We start from the raw sequence: 27,846 nt of genomic DNA, 5'->3' as shown, positions 1-27,846 counted from the left end.
GTGTTAAGATTTGGAGCCTTTGTTTGGGGCTTATTGCTTTGTTGAGGGAATGACCTCATGTCATTATTGGTGTTGTGAGTGGAACCTGTCGCAGTGTGTCAGTGTGAAGGCACGGTGACTCAGCTGCTGGGACAAAGGGCACTTCTGCTTATCAGAATCACTGCTGGACAGTTGTCCCACACCACCACTGTCCTTTTCCTTTTCCTGCTTAGTCAGAGCCACACCTGCGAGCGAGAGTCAGTGTCTGATCCAGGTGTGTATCAGTAAACATTTGCCGAGTGTCTACTGGGTGTCAGGTGTTGTGGTAGAGTCTGATGGAGTTTGTAGGGATGAATAAAAACAGGGTAAAAAATAACATAAGATGAAAGATAGGCCTTGCCTTCAAATAGCTTATAGTCTAGTAATAAGATACAAGTTCTTTTTCTGAAAGTCGTTTTTCCCCCTTCTCTCCCCTCTTTGTCCTGTTACCCTCCACTCACCCAGTACATGTTCTCATTTGCACACCCCCCTCCCCATCACATGCAAACCCTTCCCTGAAATTCACCCCATGTAAGCAGGCTAAAAGCCATTGAACATGGCCTCTATCCAACAAAAGCAGTCAACTCGTAGCACGTATCTTTTCCTTGGCTCCCCCCAAATTATAGAGAGCCACGCCTTAGGTTAATTATGATAACAAGAATAACCACTTATTAGGTGTCTGGCACATGCAAAGAATTATGCCAGGCACTTGCCTACATTATCTGTAACTCTCACGGCATCTTGCAGGGCATCATTATTCCATTTTATAGGTGAGGGACCTGAGGCTTGAAGAACTTAAATAATTTGCCTAACATCATCTACAGCCTGCTTGTGGCTGCCACAGAGCAAGCCTGTTGTCTCCCACGTGCCATGCTCATTGTCAAGCTGTTTGCAGTGTTTGCTCTGATGATTAAATAATGTAAACACCCTTCTGAGTCAGTTCATCAGTCAACTGTGCACATATAAACCTATGTGGTTAGGAGAGGTTGGTGCCATGGTCACTCTTGCTGTAATTATTCTACCTTGACTGGATATGTCAATAAAGAGCCACTCAGCCTTGCAAACAACTTCTGAGCTCTTGTTTTGTAAATGCCTTAATATTCAGCAGCGCTAGCCTGCTGTGCCATTGGAAGGGATACTGAGCCTATTTCATGATCTATATTAAAATCTTGGATGCAGGTGCCACAGGAAGAGCCTTTATGTATTGAGAAAATTCTGCCATTTTGGTCTTCCCTTACTAGGCTGTCTCTCTCAGATTGATTTCTTACCACTAGCCTTTGTTCTAGAAATCTGTACACCGATAGGGGTATCTCATGCAGATTAAAGTGAGCATTGCTGTGAGCTGGGCACAGAGGAGACAGTGATAAAGTACATGTTCTGAGTGGTTTTGTACAAAAAGGAACAATGCAGAGTGACTGCTATTCCCACTAGTCCAAGTGTTTTTGGGTCTTGGCTTCTAACCCTGTATAAGCCACTCAAACTAAGATAGCCAACTCTACTTAATCCCAAGTCTCATGGTGTATATTGGGCACAAGTCATGTTCAAACGAGGAGGGAGATCAAAGCCAGCAAATCACTATGGGTTTGGGGTCTAATCTTAAGCTTTTCAAGCCTAGAAAGTCAATCATGTTCTTGTTTTGAGAGGTAAGGCTTTCTGGAGATTGACACACAATTTACAATAGGAGATGTATGTTGGCAGTATGAGTAACACCAGTTATTTGTTCAAAAACTAAAAGCTACTATAAATTGAGTTTCTTCTGCATGTGCTTAGATCCTTAGGTATTCACAACCACCCCGCAAGTTTCTGAATAGTTACTCACATTTCACAAATATCAGTACTGAGCCAGCATCCCAACCAGGTGGACTTAGTTCCAAATCTTATACTCTTTCCACTCTTCCTCAGTGCCTGAAAGCATTCTATCTGCTGTTATATTATCAGCTGAAATGCCCTTCCTTTTGCCAGTTTGGCTTCAGCCAACTCAGGCAGAATTATCAGTCATTTTTCATTTTGGGATCACACAGCACTTTGCATAAACCTATGAGAACAGTTTGTATTGTATCATAATTGCAATGACAGTGTCTTACACATTGTTTTTTTTTATTTATTTATTTTTTTTTTTATATGAAGTTTATTGACAAATTGGTTTCCATACAACACCCAGTGCTCATCCCAAAAGGTGCCCTCCTCAATACCCATCACCCACCCGCCCCTCCCTCCCACCCCCCATCAACCCTCAGTTTGTTCTCAGTTTTTAACAGTCTCTTATGCTTTGGCTCTCTCCCACTCTAACGTCCTTTTTTTTTTTTTTTTTTTTTTTTTTCCTTCCCCTCCCCCATGGGTTCCTGTTAAGTTTCTCAGGATCCACATAAGAGTGAAACCATATGGTATCTGTCTTTCTCTGTATGGCTTATTTCACTTAGCATCACACTCTCCAGTTCCATCCACGTTGCTACAAAAGGCCATATTTCATTTTTTCTCATTGCCACGTAGTATTCCATTGTGTATATAAACCACAATTTCTTTATCCATTCATCAGTTGATGGACATTTAGGCTCTTTCCATAATTTGGCTATTGTTGAGAGTGCTGCTATGAACATTGGGGTACAAGTGCCCCTATGCATCAGTACTCCTGTATCCCTTGGATAAATTCCTAGCAGTGCTATTGCTGGGTCATACGGTAGGTCTATTTTTAATTTTCTGAGGAACCTCCACACTGCTTTCCAGAGCGGCTGCACCAATTTGCATTCCCACCAACAGTGCAAGAGGGTTCCCGTTTCTCCACATCCTCTCCAGCATCTATAGTCTCCTGATTTGTTCATTTTGGCCACTCTGACTGGCGTGAGGTGATACCTGAGTGTGGTTTTGATTTGTATTTCCCTGATAAGGAGCGACGCTGAACATCTTTTCATGTGCCAGTTGGCCATCTGGATGTCTTCTTTAGAGAAGTGTCTATTCATGTTTTCTGCCCATTTCTTCACTGGGTTATTTGTTTTTCGGGTGTGGAGTTTGGTGAGCTCTTTATAGATTTTAGATACTAGCCCTTTGTCCGATATGTCATTTGCAAATATCTTTTCCCATTCCGTTGGTTGCCTTTTAGTTTTGTTGGTTGTTTCCTTTGCTGTGCAGAAGCTTTTTATCTTCATAAGGTCCCAGTAATTCACTTTTGCTTTTAATTCCCTTGCCTTTGGGGATGTGTCGAGTAAGAGATTGCTACGGCTGAGGTCAGAGAGGTCTTTTCCTGCTTTCTCCTCTAAGGTTCTGATGGTTTCCTGTCTCACATTTAGGTCCTTTATCCATTTTGAGTTTATTTTTGTAAATGGTGTGAGAAAGTGGTCTAGTTTCAACCTTCTGCATGTTGCTGTCCAGTTCTCCCAGCACCATTTGTTAAAGAGGCTGTCTTTTTTCCATTGGATGTTCTTTCCTGCTTTGTCAAAGATGAGTTGGCCATATGTTTGTGGGTCTAGTTCTGGGGTTTCTATTCTATTCCATTGGTCTGTGTGTCTGTTTTTGTGCCAATACCATGCTGTCTTGATGATGACAGCTTTGTAGTAGAGGCTGAAGTCTGGGATTGTGATGCCTCCTGCTTTGGTCTTCTTCTTCAAAATTCCTTTGGCTATTCGGGGCCTTTTGTGGTTCCATATGAATTTTAGGATTGCTTGTTCTAGTTTCGAGAAGAATGCTGGTGCAATTTTGATTGGGATTGCATTGAATGTGTAGATAGCTTTGGGTAGTATTGACATTTTGACAATATTTATTTTTCCAATCCATGAGCAGGGAATGTCTTTCCATTTCTTTAAATCTTCTTCAATTGCCTTCATAAGCTTTCTATAGTTTTCAGCATACAGATCCTTTACATCTTTGGTTAGATTTATTCCTAGGTATTTTATGCTTCTTGGTGCAATTGTAAATGGGATCAGTTTCTTTATTTGTCTTTCTGTTGCTTCATTGTTAGTGTATAAGAATGCAACTGATTTCTGGACATTGATTTTGTATCCTGCACACATTGTTTTTTTTTTAAATGTAGGACCTGTTGCAGTGCCTGGCAGTGTTGTGTAGTGGAAGGACTGAGTTTAAATCTTGTGTCTAATTTTGCTAACATTATATCCTTAGCATGTGACACACCACCTGTTAGCAAACCGTATATGCTCAGTAAATCTTGAATGAACTAATAAATGAGTAAATACAATCTTGGGTATTAGTTTTCCTCTGTGAATCTTTTTCATTATTAAAACTGATGGATAATAGTATCTACTTTGAAGGGTTGGTGTGAGATTAGATGAATCAATGAACCAGGGTAAGTGATGGTGTGCTAGTGACTTTTGAGATTCAGGTAGTGGTTATCATGTTGCTGCATGTCTAAATATTTAGGTTTATCATAACTGTAGTCCTCTATTATATGAATATGATGCAATTTGCTTATCCATTCTCTTATTGATGGATATTTGGGGTGTTTCCAGTTCTTTAATGAATAAAGTTGCTGAACATTCTTGAACAAATCTATCTGTGGACATATTTTTCACTTCTCTTGTATACAAACATGGGAGTGGAATTGCTGGATCATACATTAGATGAATGTGTAAATTTATTAGAGGCTGCTAAACCATTTTTCCAAGTGATTTTACAACTTTATACTCTAACCAACAACATAAGAGAGTTCTAGTTGTTCTTCATCCTGTAACACTTGATATTATCATGCTTTCCAGTTTTAGCCATTCTAGTGGATGTGTGGTATCTCATTGTAGTTTAATTTACACATCCTTGATGTCTAATAACCTTATCATGTGCTCCGTGGCCATTCATATAGCTTCTTTTATGAAGGGCCTGGGTTTTGGGGGGGTTATTTCTCTTTTTATTATTGATTTGTGAGGATTCTTTAGGTATTCTGAATATGTCTCTTTTCGGTAGCTTGCCTTTTTACTGTTAAAGTGATATCTTGATAAATAAATTGATTTAAGAAAATCAACAATAGCCAAAGTATGGAAAAAGCCCAATGTCCATCAATGGATGAATGGATAAAGAAGATGTGGTATATATATACAATGGAGTATTATTCGGCAATCAAAAAGAATGAAATCTTGCCATTTGCAACTACATGGATAGAACTAGAGGGTATTATGCTAAGCGAAATTAGTCAGAGAAAGACAAATAGCATATGACTTCACTCACATGAGGACTTTAAGACACAGAACAGATGAACACAAGGGAAGGGAAGCAAAAATAAGATAAAAACAGGGAGGGGGACAAAACATAAGAAACTCTTAAATATGGAGAACAACAGAGGGTTACTATAGGGGTTGTGGGAGGGGGGATGGGCTAAATGGGTAAGGGGCATTAAGGAATCTACTCCTGAAATCATTGCTGCACTATATGCTAACTTGGGTATAAATTAAAAACACAAAATTTTAAAAAATGAAAAAGAAAAATAACTTGACAAAATCAATTTATTAATTTTTTTTTTCCTTCATGGTGGTGCTTTCTTTGTCCTCAGAAGTCATTGCTTACCACAGGTCATGAGGTGGGTTTTTTATGTTTTCTTGTAGAAGTGTTATAGTTTTGGCTCTCATATAGATCTGTGATCTTTCTCAGTTTAATTTTAGTATATATATAGAGAGGAAGAGATTAAGGTCAATTTTTTTTTTTCCACATGTATGTCTAGTTGCTCTAGAACATTTTATTGAAAAGAACTTTCCCGTTGAATTCTTTGGCACTTTTGTCAAAACCCAAATGACTGTATATGTTTGGGTCTACTTCTAGACTCTCTATTCTGTTCCATTAACCTATTTGTCTTTCCTATCATGCTGTCTTAATTACTGAGTGTTTACTGTAAATCTTAAAATTTAGTAATGTAAGCCCTCCAGAATTTTCTTCCTCAAGATTATCTTGGCTATTGACAGGCTTTAATAAAAATTGACAGCTTATCCATTTCTACCAAAGGGAAAAAAAAAGTCTGGGGATTTTGATTGGAATTGCATTGACTCTATAATTCAATTTCACAAATTTTTCCATCTTATACTTTGACTTTTCAAATCCATTAACATGAAATCTCTCCATTATTTACGCCTTCTTTAATGTCACTCAGCAGTGTTCCATGGTTTTCAAGTATAGAGAGCTTCTGTATCTTTTATTACATTTACTTCTGTGTATTTGATATTTTTATCATATTGTAAATCATAATTTTTAAAATTTCATTTTCCAGGGATGCCTGGGTGGCTCAGTAAGTTAAGTGTCTTACTCTTGATCTCAGCTCAGATCTTGATTTCAGGGTCATGAGTTCAAGCCCCACGTTGGGCTCTGCGATAGGTGTGAACCCTACTTAAAAAATATACATAATAATAATAATATAAGATAAAATTTTCCATTCATTTGTTACTAGTATTTAGACATACAATTTGTTTTTAGGTAATGATTTTGTATCCTGAGACCTTGCTGTATTCACTCATTACTTCTATGATTTTGTTGATATTTTTGGATTTGCTGAGTACATAATCATGCTACCTATGAAGAATTTTAACTCTTTATTTTGCTTTTCATTTCCTTTCCTTACCTTGTTGCCATGCATATGCACTCCACTACAGTATTGACTAGAAGCAGTGAAATTGGGAGAAAACATTCAATATTTCATCATTATAATATTAGCTGAGTTTTTTCTTATATATACACCCTTTAACAGATTGAGGAATTTGTCTTCCATTTCTAGTATGCTGAAAGTTTTTATCATAAATGGGTATTAAATCTTATTCATTTATTGAGATGGTCTCACAAAATATTCTTATACAACACATTATTGTATGCGTGTGTAAATAACATCTGTAATATTCCAAGGAGGTTCAGAGGACTTGCCTAAGAGGACAGAAGCCCAGGCACATATTGTAAGGTGACCACCAGGTCCTAGTACAGTTTTGTGTCCCATGATTCCCACCTGAGTCCTACAGTTAACTATGTTATTTTCAGTTTCCCCTTCATCAACCTTTATAATAGTACAGATGTCTCTTATTTTGATGGTAAAAGTGGGACTTTGGATGCTTTTTATTATTTTTTTCGCTTGCCTGTATCTTCTAAATTTTCTTCAGTGAACATGAACTGCTTGTGTTAGAAGGAAGTTTTTAACCTTTGGTGTAATTAATGAGATTACAGATTAGTAGACTTTAGACCCATTCCTATCAATTCTTTCTGAAATTATACCCAAGTCACCTTTTAATTTAATGGTAGATGACTAAACTCTTCTTTGTTGATCTTTCTATTACTTAATTTCTGAAGATGTTCATTTTTTTCTGCTTTCCCAACTTAGGGTTCCTAGATGAAGTTCCCAGCACAATTAAGTTCAAAAGACTGTAATGTAGTAGCCAGAGTGGGAAAATAAACACAAAGAGATCATGCCTGTGTGTGCTCTGGCAGAAGTGTAGATCAGGGACTTTAGCCCTGCTTGAGAATTTAATGACTTCCAGCAGGTTGGTCTGATTCCAGAGTGATTTTGCTCAAAGGTAATTCTTTCTAAACTTTTTTTGTAATGTTTGTTTATTTTTGAGAGAGAGAGAGAGTGAGCATAAGCAGCAGAGGGGCAGAGAGAGAGGAAGACAGAGAATCTGAAGCAGGCTCTGCCCTGTCAGTGCAAAGCCTAATGTGGGGCTTGAACCCTCGAACCATGAGATCATGACCTGAGCCAAAGTCAGACGCTCAACTGACTGAGCCACCCAGGTGCCCTTCTAACCTTGGTTTTAAGTTCTGGCATTTATGTCTATCCAAAACAGTTGGGTATTTGGAATCCTGGAGCTGGAGAAACCTCTGTCAGACCAGACTGAGAATGATAGCTCTAAGATATGGAATAGGGACTAGATAATAACAGATAGGCTGTTATTTCCAGCTGCTGTGCTTTGTTTTCATGGAACTGGAAGTCATTATCTGGAGAGCCACAAGTCCTTGAAAGTTCATTCCACTTCCGGGAAGTAAGAGTCACTTGCCTGCCAGCAGTTAGAACAGGCTTTTCAACGTTTATTTATTTTTGGGACAGAGAGAGACAGAGCATGTAGGGGGGAGGGGCAGAGAGAGAGGGAGACACAGAATCGGAAACAGGCTCCAGGCTCTGAGCCATCAGCCCAGAGCCTGACGCGGGGCTCGAACTCACGGACGGCGAGATCGTGACCTGGCTGAAGTCGGACGCTTAACCGACTGCGCCACCCAGGCGCCCCAGAACAGGCTTTTATCACTGGAGATGCAGAGCACTCCCCGCCCCTCCGCCTCCCACAAAGTCATTCTAAGTCACTGCCTGGTCAAAATAATCACTATTTTTTTTTTTCTTTCTAGTCACAGGTTCCTGATACAGGAATGTTTTCTGCTTTTTCTCAATACCTAATGTGCCTACCAGTGAATATTTGTTGCTTTATGTTGATTATTAAAATTAAAATGTTCATACTAAGCAAAAACAAGACAAAACAAACCTCAAAATGAAGAAATAAGTGCCCTCTTTCTCTTCTTTCATCAGTAATAATGAAAGTAATTTAAAATGTGTAGCATGCCATGGGGTACCTGGGTAGCTCAGTCAGTTAAGCATCTGACTCCTGATTTTGGCTCAGGTCATGATCTCACAGGTCATGAGTTTGAGCCCCGCATTAGGCTCTGCACTGACAGTGCTCAGCCTGCTTGGGATTCTCTCTCTCTCTCTCTCTCTCTCTCTCCCCCCCTCTTTCTCTCTCTCTCAAAATAAGTAAGTAAATAGATAAATAAATAAATAAGCTTTTAAAAAAATGTGTAGCTTGCCATATTTTACAAGTGACATGCACATGTCTCGTTTGGTTCTCACAACCCTATTGTGATAGATAGATCAGCTTATTTTTATTATCCTTTTTAAAAGTGAGGAAACTAAGACTTAGAAATTGAGTAACTTGCTCGAGATTAGCTAGTTCTACAGACGTTGAGCTGCAATCCTAGTGCTACTGTACACGAGAGTGGTCAAGCTGAAGGTCGTGAGCTCTGACCTCCTGGGTTCAGATTCTAGCTGCACCACTTACTAGTCTGTGACTTGTGTCAAGTCATCTAACCTCTGTGCTTCAGTGTCCCCATCAATAAAAATGGGAGAAGGTAGGATCTATGTTATATAGTGTTCCAGGATCAAGTTAAAAGTTTCCATACAGTTCTAGCAGGGCATCTGGCATACGGTACACGATTGGGGAGCGTCAGCCAAGCCACTGCTGTTGTCTTGAACATAGGGGCGGTGGTGAGTTATTCTTCCTCTCTCCTTCCAGCTCCCTCTCTTGCCATAAGACCTCAAGTCTGCTCCTCAAGTCACCAGAGAACTCTAGACACACTCCAGAAGTCACCAAGGGCCATGTGGGGTTAGACAATCCAATCTCAAATGAAATACTTTAAAAAATTTTTTTTTTCAACGTTTATTTATTTTTGGGACAGAGAGAGACAGAGCATGAACGGGGGAGGGGCAGAGAGCGAGGGAGACACAGAATCGGAAACAGGCTCCAGGCTCTGAGCCATCAGCCCAGAGCCTGACGCGGGGCTCGAACTCACGGACCGCGAGATCGTGACCTGGCTGAAGTCGGACGCTTAACCGACTGCGCCACCCAGGCGCCCCTCAAATGAAATACTTTAAAGAAAAACTAACACCATAAAGATCTCTTTCCATGGCTCAATTTTGCCCTGATTTCCGAAGACAGTTTGTGCTTATCTTCTCTTATTCTTAACCATACCCCTCTTATTCTTAACCAGAAATCTTAAGGCGTTAGAATACTTCATCCTCTCTAAATATTTTTGGGACCATTTATTCTTTATTTGCTAACAACCTTTATCAAATGCTGACTCGTGTATTTGCCCCAGTCTGCTCTTGAAGATAGGGCAGAAATTCCTTTGCTCTGTAGTGCATGCTGTTGAAAAGTCTTTGAGGAAGCAAACCTCTGTTTTATGTTGTGCAACCTGCCCTATAAAGTCACCAAGGTTCATGCTTTGAAGTGGGCGGATGATTCTGCCTTTATGTCCTCCACTTGACTTCTCTCATTTATGCGAAGACAGGGCAACAGGTAGCCACACATACCAATCTGCTGTGTGTCCAGCTGCAGAGGATACTCGATCTGACACTTAGGAAATGCCCTCAGTGTGGGAAACAAAGGTTACTATTTTTAAAGACTGGAAGGCAGCATGTTTGTCAACATTTCAGCATGTCACAGCCAGGCAAGCTTTAGATTTGAAAATAGAAGCCCTGATCCCATGACCTCATCTCTGTCTACTGAAGTCCCTGACTCTAAATGTCAGTGGGAGTCACATTTACTTCATGAAGCAAATTATCAGCATCGATCACCCTTTATCCAGCATCTCAGTTTCTCATGACCCTTCACGTCCCCTGCATGTCCCCACCAAGGCAGCCAGACACTACATGTATATCCTGGAATTAATACAAACTGCCCTCCAAACCCGTTTAGCATCCATCATGCTCGTCCTAACAGCGTGGTCAGATACTGCCAACAGCTCCTGGCACGTACTGTCTTCCACACTGCCTGTTTTCAGTGTTGTCCCATGAAAACTCTGATGTGCGAATATTAACAACAACAACAAAAGTAGGTTCTAAAACCGTATATGCAGAATACTCCTAACTTTTAGATAGGTGTGTGTTCATGAATGTGTACTTGCACAGTGAGACAACTTGAAGGAAACACTAGAATGTGATGTCACTTACCTCCAGTGGCAGCAAGATTCAGGTGCTTTTGATGGTATGGGTTTCTGCACCATCCAAATTTTCTAAAATGTAACTTGTTCCTTAAAATTATCCAAAAAAAGTTAACCTCTATATTACAGAAACAAATTGTTAGTTATATTAGAACTTGGTGACTGGAACAATTCAAAAAACCAGTGTGCTTTAACATGAATTCACATATGAGTGCCTTGGATTCACTGGGCCTTAAATCCCGAGTTGTCCCCCGCTAAGGCAAAGAACACTCAACCCTGGTCCTGTGGACAGGTGGGGAACAAGTTGATTAGGCAGCATCCGTCACTTCAGGATGTAGAAAGGTATGAATGTGTTTTTGGTCTTCCACTTTCCCTGCTCTCAGGTTACTTGATGCCATTTATATCCTCAGAAATACTGATGGTCTCTGGGACAGTTTTGAAAAGGCTATGACCTCTTTTTTTTTTTTTAATGTTTATTTTTGAGAGAGAGAGAGAGAGAGAATGCATGGGGGAGGGGCAGAGAGAGAGGGGGACAGAGGATCCAAAGTGGGCTCTATACTGAGAGCAGAGAGCCCCATGTGGGCTTCATACTCACGAACTGTGAGATCATGACCTGAGCTTGTGAGATCATGAGCTGAGCCAAAGTCACACGCTTAACTGGCTGAGCCACCCAGGCACCCCTAGGCTGTGACCTCTTTGATCTGATATGTAATCAAGCCTCTCAACATACAGGGTTTTTTTCCTGTTATTTATTTAATTTAATTAATTAATTTGTTTGAGATAGCATGAGCCGGGCAGGGCAGAGGGAGAGAGAGAATCTTAAGCAGGCTCCACAGCCAGTGCGGAGTCCCATGTAGGGCTCAATGCCACCACCCCGAGATCATGACCTGAAATCAAATCAAGAGCTGGATGCTTAACTGACTGACCCACCCAGGCACCCCTCAACACACAGGTTTTGGTATAATATATCTGTAAATAACTCTTTATGCCAAGATTGCTTTTTGCATTTCTCTTTCTCTGTCTAAATGCAATAACTCTCCACCTAGGACCTACTCAAATGGCATGAGAAGTTGTAGGACTTATTTGGAACCTAAAACTACCTCATTATCTGAATAATAATCATAGACCTTACCAAATAGCAATTGAGCACTTTTGAATGTTTAGAAACATGTTCACGTGTGTTACTTCATATTTGCTTCCAAACTAGAACAGGGATTATGATTATCCCATGTTACAGATGGGGAGGGAAATGGCACAAAGAGCCTTGCCCAAGACCATAGCAGGTTTGTGGCAGAGCCAGGACTAGCAATAAATCCTTCTCTTCCATGGCTTTTTCCAAGCTCGCACAATACCAAATGTCTTTTTCCAAGATGTTCCCCAAGGGAACCTAGACTCTAAGGAGTAATCATTATAATAATAATACCAAATATTTATGTAATGTTTGCTGTGTAAACTTTACCTGTATTAACTCAGTCCTTACCACACTTAAGAGGTAAATATTATTATTATCTCCATTTTACAGTGGAGGGAACTAAAGCCTACTACATTTAAGTAACTTGCCCAAGGTCACCATGTTAATAGGTAGAGTAGCCAGGATATGAACCAGGCTAGAGCCACAGTCCACAGACCACTTGACAATGCAGTCAGAGCCTAACTTCTTCCCACCTGTTTATGTCTAGGGTGACCCAGACCAAAGATGACAGCTCTTCAAATAAGAGTCTCAAAATTCCTCCCCTCTAAACTTAGAGTTTGAAGTGTGTCTTATATTATTTCAACAGTAAGAATACTATTCTATTTCCTTGTGAAAAGAATAAGGGAGAATGGAGAGGAGCAACAAAATAGTTTTGCTCAAAAACCAGACAAGTTTGGGGGCACCTGGGTGGCCCAGTTTGTTAAGCATCTGACCCTTGATTTTGGCTGAGGTCATGATCTCGCAGTTCGTGAGATTGAGCCCCGTGTGGTGCTCTGCACTGACAGTGTGGAGCCTGTTTGGGATTCTCTCTCACTCTTTCTCTCTCTCTGCCCCCCACCCCCCACACACTCATGCTCTCTCTTTCTCAAAATAAATAAGTAAACATTAAAAGAAAAAACAGACAAGTTTGGAAGTTTCTAGAAATTTATATTTGCCATGTTTCCTACAAAGATCTGGTCATCTGTCTCCTACCTGGCTACTAAAATAATTTCGATTGCAAGCAACAGAAGCCAACTTTACTAACTTTAAGTAAAATGAATTCATTCTAAGGATATGATAGTTTACAGAATTAGAAGAAAAGCTGAAAACTCAAACTCCAGGAAGTTGGTGTATCAGCTTTTACTGTGCTACATAAAAACCACATTGAAAATTAGCCCCCCGCCCCCGACACACACACATACCCAGCTCCCCAACAATCATTTGTTTAGCTCAAGATTCTGCACATCCACAGTCCGGGCAAGCTTGAGCAATTCCTAGTCTGTGCCAGGCTAAGCTGTTCACCATAGGAGCTCACTCATGGGTCTGCAGTCACTGCCTGGTTGGCTAGGGTGCCTTGCATCTCCTCCACATGGTCATTTATCCCCCTGCAGACTCACTGCATCATGGTCTTGGGGTTCCAAGTACAGCAAAAGAGGGCAAGCACCGTCACACAAGCACTTTTCAAGTTTCCATTTGTGGTGTATTTGATCCTGACTAAAATGAATCCCATGTTCCAGCTCAGAGTCCACATGGAAAGGGACTGCCCAAGAGCGTGGAGAGAGGAAAGAAGAATCTGAGGCCATTTTTGCCATCTCTCAGAGATGGTCAGAAATCTTGGCAACTTTAAGCATCAAGCCAGCAAGAACTAATATGCAGGCTCTTTAGGGTGCCTCTATCTGAATAACTCAGCTCCCACTACTTTCCTGCGCTTGCTTCAGTCTATTCAAGATTTCCAACAAGTATCTGACTTTGCTTGGGTCATATGCACCATGGATGGGGCACACTGAGTGAAGATCCATGAAGACTTGAATGGGGCGGGGGGGGGGGGCGGAGTCTGATTGTGAAGTGGTTACCCAAAATAGGGGGGGTGGCGGTTGCAGGATAGGTAATACAGTATTTCTTCCATCGGTATTGTTGACTCCATTGATTTTGTCCTTCTGGTCTGAACCATGTAGGTTGAATTTTCCTCGGGGCTTTATTGAGAGCAAAGGTAACAGTCGCAACCTGTTACTTGAACAACAATTAAAACATTTACTTTGAAGACACTTGCTGAGCTGGTGATGTCCTTGGCACGGACCAGGATCTCACAGACATCTTCCTGCCATTGCTATTTATTCCCTGGGCACCAAGAGTGTAAACAAGAAAGGGAAATGAGGAGACTGGTGTTCTGATATTGAGGTCACACAGTCTTTGGCCCTGGCATCGACTCCAACAGTTATTTATTTAGGTCAGTTTCATAATTTCTGCAGAATTGGAAGACTGTTTCTAAAACTTTCTAGAAAGCAGGGAGGAGTGGTGATGAAGTCATATTTAGCATGATTCTAGGGAAGAGGGAAAACCTGAGATAGGTTGTTAGCATGACTACAGGAGCACTGGGGTATTTAAGATTGAATTATTGCCCAAATAATAGAGTTTAAGGGAATAAAAAATCTTATTTGGCAAAATACTTCTCTCTTTGGACTGATAACCAAGACCATTTTTTTTCTGGTTACAACAGCCCACTGTTATAAAGGACAGGGAAGAGGTGATATCTTTGTGTGTATGTGAAGTCATGCTAAGTATTTGAAACATGCCTAGTGCACTATAACAATTTTCTCCAAATGTTTGGTCATGTTTCTCCAAAGACTTAATCATGAGCCTCTAATATTTGTGTGTGTGTGTGTGTGTATTGTGTGTGTATATATATTATAAATTTATTTATATATTACAAACATACTAGGTATTTTAGTAAATGTTTTAGAACATATAAACAAAAATTAGAAATGTTTAAAGGATGGGTTAAAAAGTGAACAAAAATAGAGGTTCTGATGTTTTCTTCCCACACCCCAGTGGATCATTCTGGATACCTCCTTGAGTGCATTCCTCTCCACTTTGAGGATTACTTGTCCAGAATACAAAAGCATCTTAGACCTGCCCTACAATTACAAAGGCACTTCTTTGTACCAGAGGAATAATAGAAAGTTGGATGTTCTGTCTTGACCAAAGTGTACTCAAGACTTAACACTTCCCTCATGTGATAGGCTAGTGCTGCTGTTTTGTAGTCACAATGACTTTGTGAATGCAGACCCTCAGATCCCTTATCATTCCCAAGCCTTTGGGGATTTATCTATGCAATGATTGTGGAAAGATTTGGACTCAAGGAATCATAACCTGAGATATTCTTCTCTCTCCATCCCCCTTTCCATTTCTTCCAGTTTTCTTCCTCCTTTCCTTCTTCAGTCTCCCCTTCAGTCTCCATCAGATTGATAATACAACTTCAAAGGCATTCTCTCTCCTCTTTTCCTTCCCTCTTCCTTTTGCTTCCTTGAGAATTCTAATAATATTTACATATTTTTATTGTGATAGCTAACATTTATTGAGCTGAAGCCCAGTTAAATACAGTGTCCGTTAATGATCTCATTTCCCTTCACAATCCTGTTAAGTGGGTACTGTTATTATTTGCTTTGAGAATTGAGAAATCCTGCAGTTTAGAGAGGGTTAAGTAACGTGTCCAAGATCTCATAGTTTTCTAATGGCAGAGCCTGGACGAACTGACTCCAGAGCCCAAGCTTTACCCTTTTCTGTCTGCAGTGACACAAAACAGGCAGTAGAGACCAGCGTGAAGCCAGGAATTCAATCCATCATTAGTACAAACCACTTTAAAAATTTTTTTAATTTTTTTAATGTTTACTTATTTTTAAGAGAGAGAGAGAGTGAGTGCGTGAGTGGAGGAGGGGCAGAGAGAGAGACAGACAGACAGACAGACAGACAGAATCTAAAGCAGGCTCCAGGCTCTGAGCTGTCAGCACAGAGCCCTACATGGGGTTCAAACCCACAAATGGTGAGATCATGACCTGAGCCGAAGTCGGATGCTTAACCAACTGAGCCACCCAGGCGTCCCTGGTACAAACCACTTTTAAACCAGCCTTTCCCTTGTGAGCCTTGTGTCCACTCAGGAGATGCTGGTGTATATATGCCAGATGGTGGGAATGCTGTAACAAGTCAGGAAAAGTACCAAGTGTGCAAATCATCTGGAAATAACACTTCACTGTTTGCCTGTGGATTATCTACCTCATGAGGGCTTCTGAAAAATTTGAGATGTTCAGAAATACAAATAGAGCTCCACCAGCTAGAATAAATTTATTGTCATGCTAGAAATTAGTTGCTCTCCTGTTTTTCTAAAAAATTACCTTATCTTGATATGTTTACAGTTTGTAAGTTTCATCTACCCTCAGTCTACATAAGAATGTCTCCTTCGATCTTGATAACTAAACAGGAGCTGGATAAGTACTGAAATGAAATGAAATTACCAACTCCAAATTCAATTGAGAAGAAGTGGCTTACTGCACACACGAGCTGTTGGTTATTTTGTTACTGCCATTGCTGAAAGTCCACATGAAAAACAATGAGCTTTGGGCAATATGGGTGAAAAGGGAGTGATTTACAGAGATTTTTTCAGCTATTGTCAATTGCCCTTAACCTTTCTGTGGGTGATCTTAGACTGGCTAACGGTACCCCTACCACCAACAGACCTTTAGAACTTCTCCTGGAAGCTGTATTATAGCCTAGCAGAGTTAACACATGGAGCTAGGAGCCCGCTTTGCTCCTCATCCCCAGCACACATGTACCCAAGCAAGCATCTGTAATACTGTGTGAGAGCCCCCAGCTCTGTTCCTTTGCCCTTATCACAACCCCCCTGTTGAACTCACCGGGTCAACCTTGGAGAAGTAACAAGTCCCTGTCACTAAGACTCACGTGGGTGGTTGCTGGGGTCTTACCTCACATGGTAGCCGGATGCATAGTGAGTAAGGATATGGGGGCACACATGAGTGACACATCCACAGTGGCAGAGGGACAGGCGGTCCTAATGACTCAGCTATCCTGGTCACAGTAAGGGCATGGGCACTGTAGGCTTGCCACTCTTTCAGGACACTGTCCCAGTGGCCCTGCAGGTAGCCCTTGTCCTGGTCCGCACCTCTGACACTTCCTGGATATGCAAACCATGCTGCACTTAGAGTCAGGATGGAGACCCTCTTTTTTCCTTGCCGTTCCCTTACGTTCTCCCTTAGAGTAACTTCTGGATGCTTCTCCTCTTTTAAGCTCCTAAACCAAAAGAACCTTTTCTACTTCTCATCACACCAGAGATGAGTTGTTGTTGTTGTTTTTAATTTCTATTTGAACATAGTTGACGCATGAGGTTACATTCGTTTCAGATGCGCAACATAGCGATTCAATTTCTCTTATACCTTACTATGCTCACCACAGTGTAACTACTATCTGTCACCATACAATGCTACTATAGTACCATTAACTATATCCCCTATGCTGTGTTCTTTGTTCTCGTGACTTACTCATTCCATTACTGGAGGCTTGCATCTCCCAGTCCCCATCATTCATTTTGCCCCTCCCCCCCCCGCCCCCCCCCCCCCCGCACTCCTTTCCCTCTAGCAACTATCGGTTTGTCCTCTGTATTTATAGGTCTATTTTTGTTTGTTCATTTGTTTTTTAGATTGCACATATGAGTGAAATCATATGGTATTTGTCTTTCTCAGTTTACTTATTTCACTTATCATAATACCTTCTGGGTCTGTCCATGTTGTTGCAACTGGCACAGCCTCATCATTTTTATGGCTGCATAGTGTGTGTGTGTGTGTGTGTGTGTGTGAGAGAGAGAGAGAGAGAGAGAGAGAGAGAGAGAGAGAGAGGAGAGAGAGATATTCCTTATCTGTTCATCTGTCTGTAGACACTTAGGTTGCTTCTAGATCTCAGCTATTGTAAATAATACTGTAATAAACATAGGGGTGCATCTATCTCATCAAATTAGTGTTTCCATTTTCTTTGGTTAATACTAGTAGTGGAATTAATGGGTCATATGGTAGTTCTATTTTTAATTTTTGGAGGAACCTCCTTACTGTTTCCACGGTGGCTGTACCAATTTACATTCCCACCAGCAGTCTGTGAGGGTTACTTTTCCTCCACATCCTCACCAATGCTTGTTATTTCTTGCCTTTTTTATTTTAGCCATTCTGAATGGTATAAGGGAATAACTCATTGTGGTTTTGATTTGCATTTCGCTGATGATTAGTGATGTGGAGCATCTTTTCATATGTCTGTTGGCCATTTGTATGTCTTCTTTGGAAAATGTCTATTTATGAGACCATAGAAGAGTTTTATGGTCCATTAAGCAGAGCTTCATTGCCCGTTCAAAAAGGCTTAGACTCTAGAAAGTCCTTTGTTCACCCCTCTTTGGTGTGCTCAAATAGTTGAGGAAGGAAATACAGGAGCTTTTTGCTATGGCAATGACAAATAAAACACAGGTTGGGTTCTCAACAGGCCTTATTACTAGTTAAGTCTTTGATATACCTCAGTGTGTAAAATATTAAAAGATTAATTTATAAAATGGAATGTTGATTTTTCAATTTGTTATAGATATTGGCATCTATCCCTGTTCCCTGCCTATGACCTCTGCTGGGGAACTGGAGTGACTCTCTCAGACAACAGCAAGGTGTTTTGGTAGGATCTCTGCCCTGATGAGAGTTGAAGAATAGAGTCTTCGTCTAAGACAACATGAGAAGCTGATATTAAGCCAGGGAACCAGTAAGCCAGTTGAGTGGAGATTTAGTTGTTAGAGGAAAGGAGCCAAAAGCAGGGATCCAAAGGTTGAGTACCGGTGAAGTGGGGGGTGATAACGCAGAAACAAAAGTTTAGAACCAGAGAGAACAGATTCACCAGGAACACACAGGTTCCTGGGACAGTCATCAAACTTAAAGTCTGATGCTTGCTTTTCTGAGCAAGAGATGATATATGTTGCTTTTCTGAGCAAAACAGAGATGAGGAGTGTTGGGTGAGCTCATCTTGATAAGCAGGGGTGGGGGGAGTTGGCAGAGCAATTGAGTACTGCTTGATAGGTCCTCTTAGCAAATAGAAACCAGAATGTAGTGTCAAATGCTCCTGCTAGGAAGTCTGTCAACTAGTGGTGAAGTACTAGTTTAATGAATTGGCTTCTTCACTTTGGGGATATCCCTGACCAGGTAACTTTACCAGCGCCAAATCATCCCCTCTCCTGGATAATGCTAAGGACAGATGAAGAGACTCAAAAACCCTCTGGCTCTCTTTATCAGTGTATTGTGATGACTAAGCAGGTCTCAGCTTGCTTTATCCAAGTTGGAAGCTCCGTTGATAAGGTTCAGATGACTAACTCTTTTCTCACCCTTACACATTCACACATCAGGGGCTGACATCACCTGACCTTATGCCCAGAGGCTTCTTTGTGTAAATGGATGTAAATCCTTGTTTAGTTAACTTCTTTTCCCCTACTGAACAGTGCTCCCAAAAAGCTGTGTGTCAAGGTAACTGTTGCCCATCTCAAAGGCAGTGGGAAAAATTAACCAGATTTTAGCTTAGAGAACAAGCATTAAGAAAATAACAGAGGTAGTGAACATTGAAAGTAGGACTTTGTAAATGTTACCTTGGGTACTTTACTTAAACTTCCTGAGCCCCTCAGTCTTCCCAGCAAAATGAAGGTCAAGTTTTATTATTTCTAAAATCTTTTCAAACCTGAAAATTCTGTGGTCCTCTTTTCACTTTCTAGATCATTCCACAAATATGTAACGGCCTGCTGTGCATCTGAGGCTGCTTATACAGTTTTAAGTATATGCTCTTGTGTGATAGTGACTGCTGTCTCATCTGGAGAAAACGGCAATAATCTAAGAATATTTGTTCTTGCCTCTGCAAATAAATTCAATGAACAGCGCTCAGTTTTTGCATTTGTCATTGCATGAACAAATTAGGTTAACAAATGGAGAAAGAAGAGGGCGGAGTATCTGCTGTATTCAAAATATAGAAACTTAGTCTTCCCCCATAGTTCTTACTTTTTCTTCGGTTTGGTAACTTTGACTACCATTGTAATCATTTAACTGAGTCTTTGGGGCACTTAAAATAGATTGTGGTCTAGCATTGAAAGAATCCACCGTGTCTTTTTTGTTGGCATCAGTAAGACATTCGGAAGCTCGTGGGTACTAGCTAGCTCTCCCAGTGGGCCGATGAGAACCTGATTTTTTATACATGGCTTTGGTTTGGCAGCAGCCCAACTCATAATAAAAGTAATTTGGAGGTAGCAGGTGGAAGAGATAGTAATTAAAATTATGCTGGATTTTTGGCTTTGGTTTTATTTTAATAAGTCAATAAAATGAAATTCTGGATGATAGTTAATTTTGTTCTGAGCATAATTAGTTTTTGCCTGTTTCTTACTGAAGAAATTTGCTGGCTTTTTTTTTTTTTTCTTTCTCTCCCCTCATTGTTCTCAGTACCAACTACATTAGTCATAAGTGTCATGGGAAAGATCTAACTGCTGCTTTATCAACGTGGATTACAGCTAAACTGTTCTCTTTCTCTAAGGTTAATTAGCAGGAGTGCTAAGGATGTGTTTTGACCTTTTACTATTTATCTTGTAAGCAAACAGCATTTTCTTAAAGAATACAGATTTAATATTTTTTAAATCGCCTCTTACCCCACAGGAGACACTGGTTTTCACATCAAAATATTTTGAAATATTATATTCCAGTGCTTTTTTAATATATGTATACTTTATATCATGAAAATGTATCCTTCTAGTAGGAGTAGTGATAGCAGCTAACATCTCCTGAACACTTACCATTTATTACTTGCCAGGCACAATTCTAAAATCTATATTAAATTTTCCCAACAACCCTGACAGGTAGGATTTAATATTTTTTTTAATGTTGTATTTATTTATTTTGAGAGAGAAAGAGAGCATAAGCAGGGGAGAGGCAGAGAGAGGATGGGAGAGAGATAATCTGAAGCAGGCTCCACGCTGTCAGCATAGAGCCCGACACGGGGCTCGATCCCATGAACCTTGAGACCATGACCTGAGCTGAAATCAAGAGTCAGACACTTAACCAACTGAGCCACCCAAGAGCCCCGGGATATCATATTTTCTTAATGTCATAGATGGGAAGACTGAGGTGCAGAGAAATTTAAAAACTTGCCCAAAGTCACATGGCTAATGTGCTACAGGTATGGAATTGAAACCAAGGCAGTTTGACTCCAGATTGTAGGCTCTTGTTACTGTTCATGCAAAATGTATGTCATAATCAGCTTCTGTGTGAATAAACATGTGTCAATAACATGTGCTTAATAGCTGCATGGGATTCTATTTTAGGAGCATAATACTCGATATAAACAATCCTCCATCGCTGGGCATTTATGTTGTTTTCCAATTTTTCTGATACAAACATTGCTGTGATAAACCTACACTAAATGTATCTCTGCATGCCTGTATTGTTCTTTCCTTACAATACAGTTGTATGAGTAGAATTTTGGGGTCACATTTTTTGAGACTTTTGTACAAATTTTCAAATTGCCCCCAGAAAGATTTTTTTTAACTTTCATCAGAGTGTAAGTTTCCTTGTGTCACCAATAATGATTATTATCTTTCCAAATTTTTGTCTCTATGACACAGAGAGAATTGTATTTATTGTTTTATAAAAAGGTTGAACTTCTTTTTTTTTCCCAAATAGTTATTACACATTTATATTTCTTCATTAGTGAATTATTCCTTTTTAAAAACATTTTTAAAATATTATTTACCTTCGAGAGAGAGAGAGAGAGACAGAGTGCAAGCAGGGGAGGAACAGAGAGAGAGAAGGAGACACAGAATCCAAAGCAGACTCCAGCCTCTGAGCTGTCAGCACAGAGCCCGACACGAGGCTCGAACCCATGAACCACGAGATCATGACCTGAGCTGAAGTCAGACGTCCAAACAACTGAGCCACCCAGGCGCCCCTCCTTTTTTTTTTTTTTCAAAGTATCTTTATTTTAAGAGAGAGACAGTGTGAATGGGGGAAGGGCAGAGAGAGGGAGAGAGAGAATCCCAAGCAGACTCCACACTGTCATCACAGAGCCCGATGTGGGGCTCAAACCATGAACCATGAGACCATGACCTGAGCCAAAACCAAAAGTTGGATGCTCAACCAACTGAGACACCCAGGTACCCCATGAATTGTCTGTTCTTATCCTATTTTATTTTACTTTATTTTTGTAAGGGTGTGTCATTTTTATTAAGAATACACCATACTATTGGGGCACCTGGGTGGCTCAGTCGGTTAAGTGGCCGACTTCGGCTCAGGTCATGATCTCGCGGTCTGTGAGTTCGAGCCCCGCGTCGGGCTCTGTGCTGACAGCTCAGAGCCTGGAGCCTGTTTCAGATTCTGTGTCTCCCTCTCTCTGACCCTTGCCCGTTCATGCTCTGTCTCTCTCTGTCTCAAAAATAAATAAACGTTAAAAAAAAAATTAAAAAAAAAAAAAAAGAATACACCATACTATTATGTGAAGGACGTCAAGTTTTTGTCATATATGATATATATGTTTCCCCAGAAATTTTACATACAGATAAGTTACTTTTTATATGTGAAAGTCTCAAATAATGTAATAAAGAGGTTTTAATTAAAAGAGACTCAGAAAATATATGACCTAATCTTTGCAAAAACCATTGAAAATCTCAGTGATAAATGACAGAAAGTTAAGAGCTTACAAATAGAGAAGTCAGTGTCAATAAGGGATAGTTTTTCAAAGTAGTGTTTGTCAGTCCTTGGGTTTGCCCCAAGAAATGCTTTATTTTCATGTGAGCTAGAGACACTTTTGCTTTTCATCTGTAAAAGTATCTTTATTAAGACATTTTTTATAAATTTATTAATTTTGAGAGACAGAGCACACAGGGGAGGGGCAGAGAGAGAGAGGGAGAGAGAGAGAATCCCAAGCAGACTCTGCACTGTCAGCACAGAGCCCAATGCAGGGCTTGAACCCTGAGATCATGACCTGAGCCAAAACCAAGAGTAGGATGCTTAGCCGACTGAGCCACCCAGGTGCCCCTAAGACATTTTTTATTTAATAAATGATTTTGTAGGGAAAAAAATCTCCAGAAATTTGACCTATGTCCCACTGCTGTGCCAAATGATGGATTTTTTAAAGCAGTTTGTAATCACGGGAGATGAAACTGTTAAAGGAGAGAATATTTTGTAACAAAGTCTTTTAATACTTTTCAATGGCCATCAAAGAGAATATAGAATCTCTAGAAATTAATTTAATTAAAAACTTTCCCTCCAGATTTAAAGAAGATTCATTTAAATTGTATCCTAAGTCTAATGCTTCAAAACCGTCTAGGACTTTGTGTGATTTTAAATAGCTTCACTTAAAAAGAAATTTATTGTAAGAAAATTGTGTCAAGTGGAGACAAAGCCTCTTTTTTTTTTTTTCCACCCCCCTTCTTTTTTGGCTTCATAGAGGAAAATGAGAAATGCTATTTTGGGGACAGGATTCCCAGCAGAAGGGAATCCTTTGGCAGCAAGAATAAACAGCTTTGGCAGAAAAGCACCCTCCAGAGGAAAAAGACTTGGGCGTGTTTGAATGAGGGAGTGGTCATGAACCCCAAGGCAAAAAGGATATCCCTCCACAGGGGCTGGGTCAGTATCAGGCTGTTCGGGTGGGAGCACTAAGGTTACAAAAGCTCCTTAGAGTGGCTTCATAAGAAACTGATGTTTGGTTCCGACTTCAGCCAGGTCACGATCTCGCGGTCCGTGAGTTCGAGCCCCGCGTCCGGCTCTGGGCTGATGGCTCGGAGCCTGGAGCCTGTTTCCGATTCTGTGTCTCCCTCTCTCTCTGCCCCTCCCCCGTTCATGCTCTGTCTCTCTCTGTCCCAAAAAAATAAATAAACGTTGAAAAAAAAAATTAAAAAAAAAAGAAACTGATGTTTGGAGATGCAACCCCAGTTGTCTAGGGAGGATCAGTTACTGTTCCAAGGAAGTGATTGTATTTTACTCCGGGCCACACTGTTCCCTTTAGCCTTCATTATGATAACAATAGTAGTTGTTGCAGTAATAGTAGTAATAAGGATAATGATAATAAAGATAAATAAAATAATACATAAATCCTACAAACCTGGGTTTTCTTGACCCCTTTCCCTTCATTTTTTCAGAAAATAAAGCACACATCTACAAAAGTGTATTAATGATTAATTTGAAGGGAAGTCTCATTTTTAATTTTAAAATGCTTTGAGGGACACCTGGGTGGCTCTGTCAGTTAAGCACCTGACTTCGGCTCAGGTCATGATCTCACCCAGGTTCATGGGTTTGAGCCCCACATCGGGTTTTGCACTGACAGTACAGAGCCTGCTTGGGATTCTCTCTCCCCTCTCTCTCTGCCCCTCCCTCATGCTCTCTCAAAATAAATTAAAAAAAAAAAAAAGATGAATGACAAGCAGCCATCCCACCACATGTAATTCTACTTCCATTTATGTGCAGCATTACTAATTTGGTTTGGTCGGATATGATATTCGTGACAGTTAAGGGAAGTGGTCAGAAAACTCAACTACTTGACTCAACCACTGAGCATCCATTTCTCTTTCATGCCACATTACTGGAAATAGAAACAGTGGGTAAAGTGGTGGCAGAGGTCCCCCCTCGACATTTCTCCAGGAACAGAGTAAATAGAACTGCTCCAGTGCAAACTCTTTTCTCACTTAGTCACTCAACAAACTTTTACTGAATATCTACTGGATGCCAGATTTGTTTTCCGTGCCACTCCTTCATCAGAATCCACTCCTTGCTAAAGGCTTCACTTTCCCCTCCCTTCCCACAGTCCCCGCAGACACACAGGATCTTGATGCTGACTGAAAGGTTTGGATCTTTCCCTTATGGAAACTCGAGTTCTGCCTCCCCTTCCTTGAAGGCCCTGCCAGGGTGGAGTTTTATTTGTAATAATACTTTTTTATCTGCATAAAATAAACTCCAAGATGGAAAAGTATTTTAGAGAAAATAGAAATTATAAGTATTTCCTCATGTTATTGCATACTTGTAAACATTTTAATGGCTGGGTATTCTATTGTGTACCTCGGTTTCTTAACATTCACCCAAAACTTCGTTCACAATTTAGATTTATTTCCTTAGGGAAGAATTACAAAGTTATTATTTATGCACATTTGTAAGGCCTTAATACAAATGGCCAAACCACTTTCAGAGAGTTTGTAGCAACTTAGAGTCCTATTAAAAGTCTATTTACTGTTCATATCATAGTACCCTTACCTTCATTGAAGAGTAAAAACTTTAAGAATCTTCACTGATTGTTTTTAATCTGCATTTTTTTCTTATTTCCAGTGAGATTGGACATTTTCACATGCTTATTAGACATTTTTAGTTTCTCTCTCCTGAGCTTTCTGTATGTGTCCTTTGTCTGTATTTCTATTGGAGTTTTTATAGCCTTCTTATTTACCTGTATGACCTTATTCAGGATGTTAACACTTTGTTTTTAATATTTATTGATCACATTTGGGCAAATTCCCCCCAATTACGTTATTTGTAATCATATTATCACGTAGAGCAGATGTCTTGTCTAATGAGATCAGCTTTATATCATTTTATGTAGGAGGTGGTTTTCAATGTCTAAGAATTAAGAATGCATACTTTATAGCACAGTAAAAAAAAAATCTATTCTAGAAACTTCTATTAAATAAAGGGAGAATGTATAAGAGTTAAACTGCAAGGGACCTTGGGCCTATCAGTGCTTCTGTATTGATAGACCTATTTGTATTCTTACTGCATTTGATGTGTGGCCCCTTTGGTGTGCTTATTACAAAATTATGAGATTCTGTGCCCAGACTAGCACTTGAGACAGGTAGTGAGCTGCTTTTGAATTTATCAGATTCCAGATAAAATTCTACTCATCCTTCATTCCCATACCTCAGTTTCCCGTACTTGTAGAGGCCCTGAATAGCAGCCCTCATAAGCTCTCCTTTTTCTTGCAGACAGTTCTTCCTCACTCCAGGAAGATGAAGAGGTAGAGATGGAGGCTGTCAGCTGGCCGGCCAGTAGTCCAGCCACGAATGGACACCCTGCAACTCCAGTGACTTCTGCTCGTTTCCCCAGCTGGGTCACTTTTGATGACAATGAAGTCAGCTGCCCTTTGCCACCAGTCACCTCTCCCCTGAAGCCAAACCCACCACCTACTGCATCTGTGATCCCAGATGTACCTTATCACTCAGCTGGGTCATTTAAGAAGAGGGAACGTCCCAAGAGCACATTGATGAACTTTTCCAAAGTTCAGAAGCTGGACATTTCCTCCTTAAACCATCCGCCTTCCATAACCGAGGCTCCACCTTGGAGGCCAACCAATCCTTTCCTGAATGAGACTCTGCAGGATGTACAGCCTTCCCCCATCAACCCTTTCATTGCTTTTTTTGAGGAGCAGGAGAGACGCTCCCAAAACAATTCCATTTCCAGTGCCACAGGCAAAAGCCAAAGAGATTCTCTCATTGTCATCTACCAAGATGCCATCAGTTTTGATGACTCAAGCAAAAACCAGTCACACTCCGATGCCGTTGAAAAACTCAAACAACTCCAGATTGATGATCCTGATCACTTAAGCAGTGCGACACTACCAGATGATGACCCGAAAGCCTGGATTGAACTAGATGACCACCCACCTGGTTCAGTGCTGTCCCAGCCCAGGGATGGATGGCCAATGATGCTAAGGATCCCTGAGAAGAAAAACATCATGTCGTCTAGGCACTGGGGACCCATCTACATCAAACTGACAGACAGTGGTTACTTGCAGCTGTATTATGAGCAGGGCCTAGAAAAACCATTCCGTGAGTTCAAGCTGGAGATCTGCCATGAAATTTCAGAACCCCGGCTCCAAAACTATGATGAGAATGGCAGGATCCACAGCTTGCGAATAGACCGTGTCACCTACAAGGAGAAGAAGAAATACCAGCCCAAACCTGCTGTGGCCCACACAGCAGAGAGGGAACAAGTGATCAAGCTGGGCACCACCAATTACGATGACTTCCTCAGTTTCATCCGAGCCGTTCAGGACCGGCTCATGAATCTGCCAGTGTTGTCAATGGACTTAAGCACGGTGGGCTTGAACTACCTTGAAGAGGAGATTACTGTGGATGTCAGGGATGAGTTCTCTGGCGTTGTGAGCAAGGGAGACAACCGGATTCTCCAGCACCATGTCCTGACACGGATCCACATTCTGAGTTTCCTCTCTGGGCTTGCAGAGTGCCGCTTGGGCCTCAACGATGTCCTTGTCAAAGGGAACGAAATAGTTTCCCGGCAGGACATCATGCCGACCACCACCACAAAGTGGATCAAGCTCCATCAGTGCCATTTTCATGGGTGCGTGGATGAGGATGTATTCAACAGCTCACGGGTTATTCTGTTCAACCCTTTGGACGCCTGCCGGTTTGAGCTAATGCGGTTCAGGACAATATTTGCAGAAAAGACCTTGCCTTTCACACTCAGGACAGCAGCAAGCATCAATGGGGCAGAGGTGGAGGTGCAGAGCTGGCTGAGGATGTCAACCGGCTTCTCCTCTAACCGAGACCCTCTCACCCAGGTTCCCTGTGAGAATGTGATGGTTCGTTACCCCGTGCCCAGTGAGTGGGTGAAAAACTTCCGCAGGGAAAGTGTCCTGGGGGAAAAGTCTCTAAAAGCTAAAGTGAACCGGGGGGCAAGTTTTGGTTCAACTAGTGTATCTGGCTCTGAGCCTGTCATGAGAGTAACTCTGGGAACTGCCAAGTACGAGCATGCCTTCAACTCCATTGTGTGGAGGATAAACCGACTGCCTGACAAAAACTCGGGTAGGTACAGGCTTCTCTTCTGTGAAAACTGCCACATGGTTACAGAAGAGCAGGGGTCCAAGTTCCACACTCTGTTCCCCTATGAAGTGCTGGTTTCTGTTGGGTGACAAATGGTAATGGAGGAATGGGACCAGAAAATCAAAAATACTTGTGCGGAGTAAGGAACAAACGTGAATGACCCAGTTCACAACATGTTCTCACCCCTTTGTTATCACGCTTCTTCCAGAGAACTCTGCATTATTAGCGGGTTGAGCCGCTAAGCACGTTTCCAGGGCAGCTTTTGAGTTTGTATTCTTTTCTGACTCATATAAGTATTATATGTGGTGCTGGAAGCTGTTTCCAGATCCTAGCGGGCTTC

At 40.9% G+C, this 27,846-nt stretch overlaps 1 protein-coding gene across 7 annotated transcripts in view; it reads left to right on the top strand.

Moving 5' to 3' along the window:
- The window catches only part of STON2 (stonin 2), a 155,605-nt gene that overhangs the window by 113,353 nt on the left and 14,406 nt on the right, over positions 1 to 27,846 (top strand). For all 7 annotated transcript variants that reach the window (XR_003969635.1, XM_030319721.2, XM_030319716.2 and 4 more), the window contains one exon: positions 25,650 to 27,488. Coding sequence is in view for 6 of the 7 variants with exons in the window: in XM_030319721.2 (XP_030175581.1) it covers positions 25,650 to 27,488 (1,839 nt within the window). In the remaining variant the exon portion in view is untranslated. The remainder of the gene's footprint in view (positions 1 to 25,649; positions 27,489 to 27,846) is intronic.

Source organism: Lynx canadensis, chromosome B3 (genome assembly GCF_007474595.2).
Source record: "Lynx canadensis isolate LIC74 chromosome B3, mLynCan4.pri.v2, whole genome shotgun sequence".
Lineage (NCBI taxonomy): Eukaryota > Metazoa > Chordata > Mammalia > Carnivora > Felidae > Lynx > Lynx canadensis.
The sequence above is the reverse complement of the archived record's forward strand: the minus strand, read 5'-3'. Positions and strand labels throughout refer to the sequence as shown.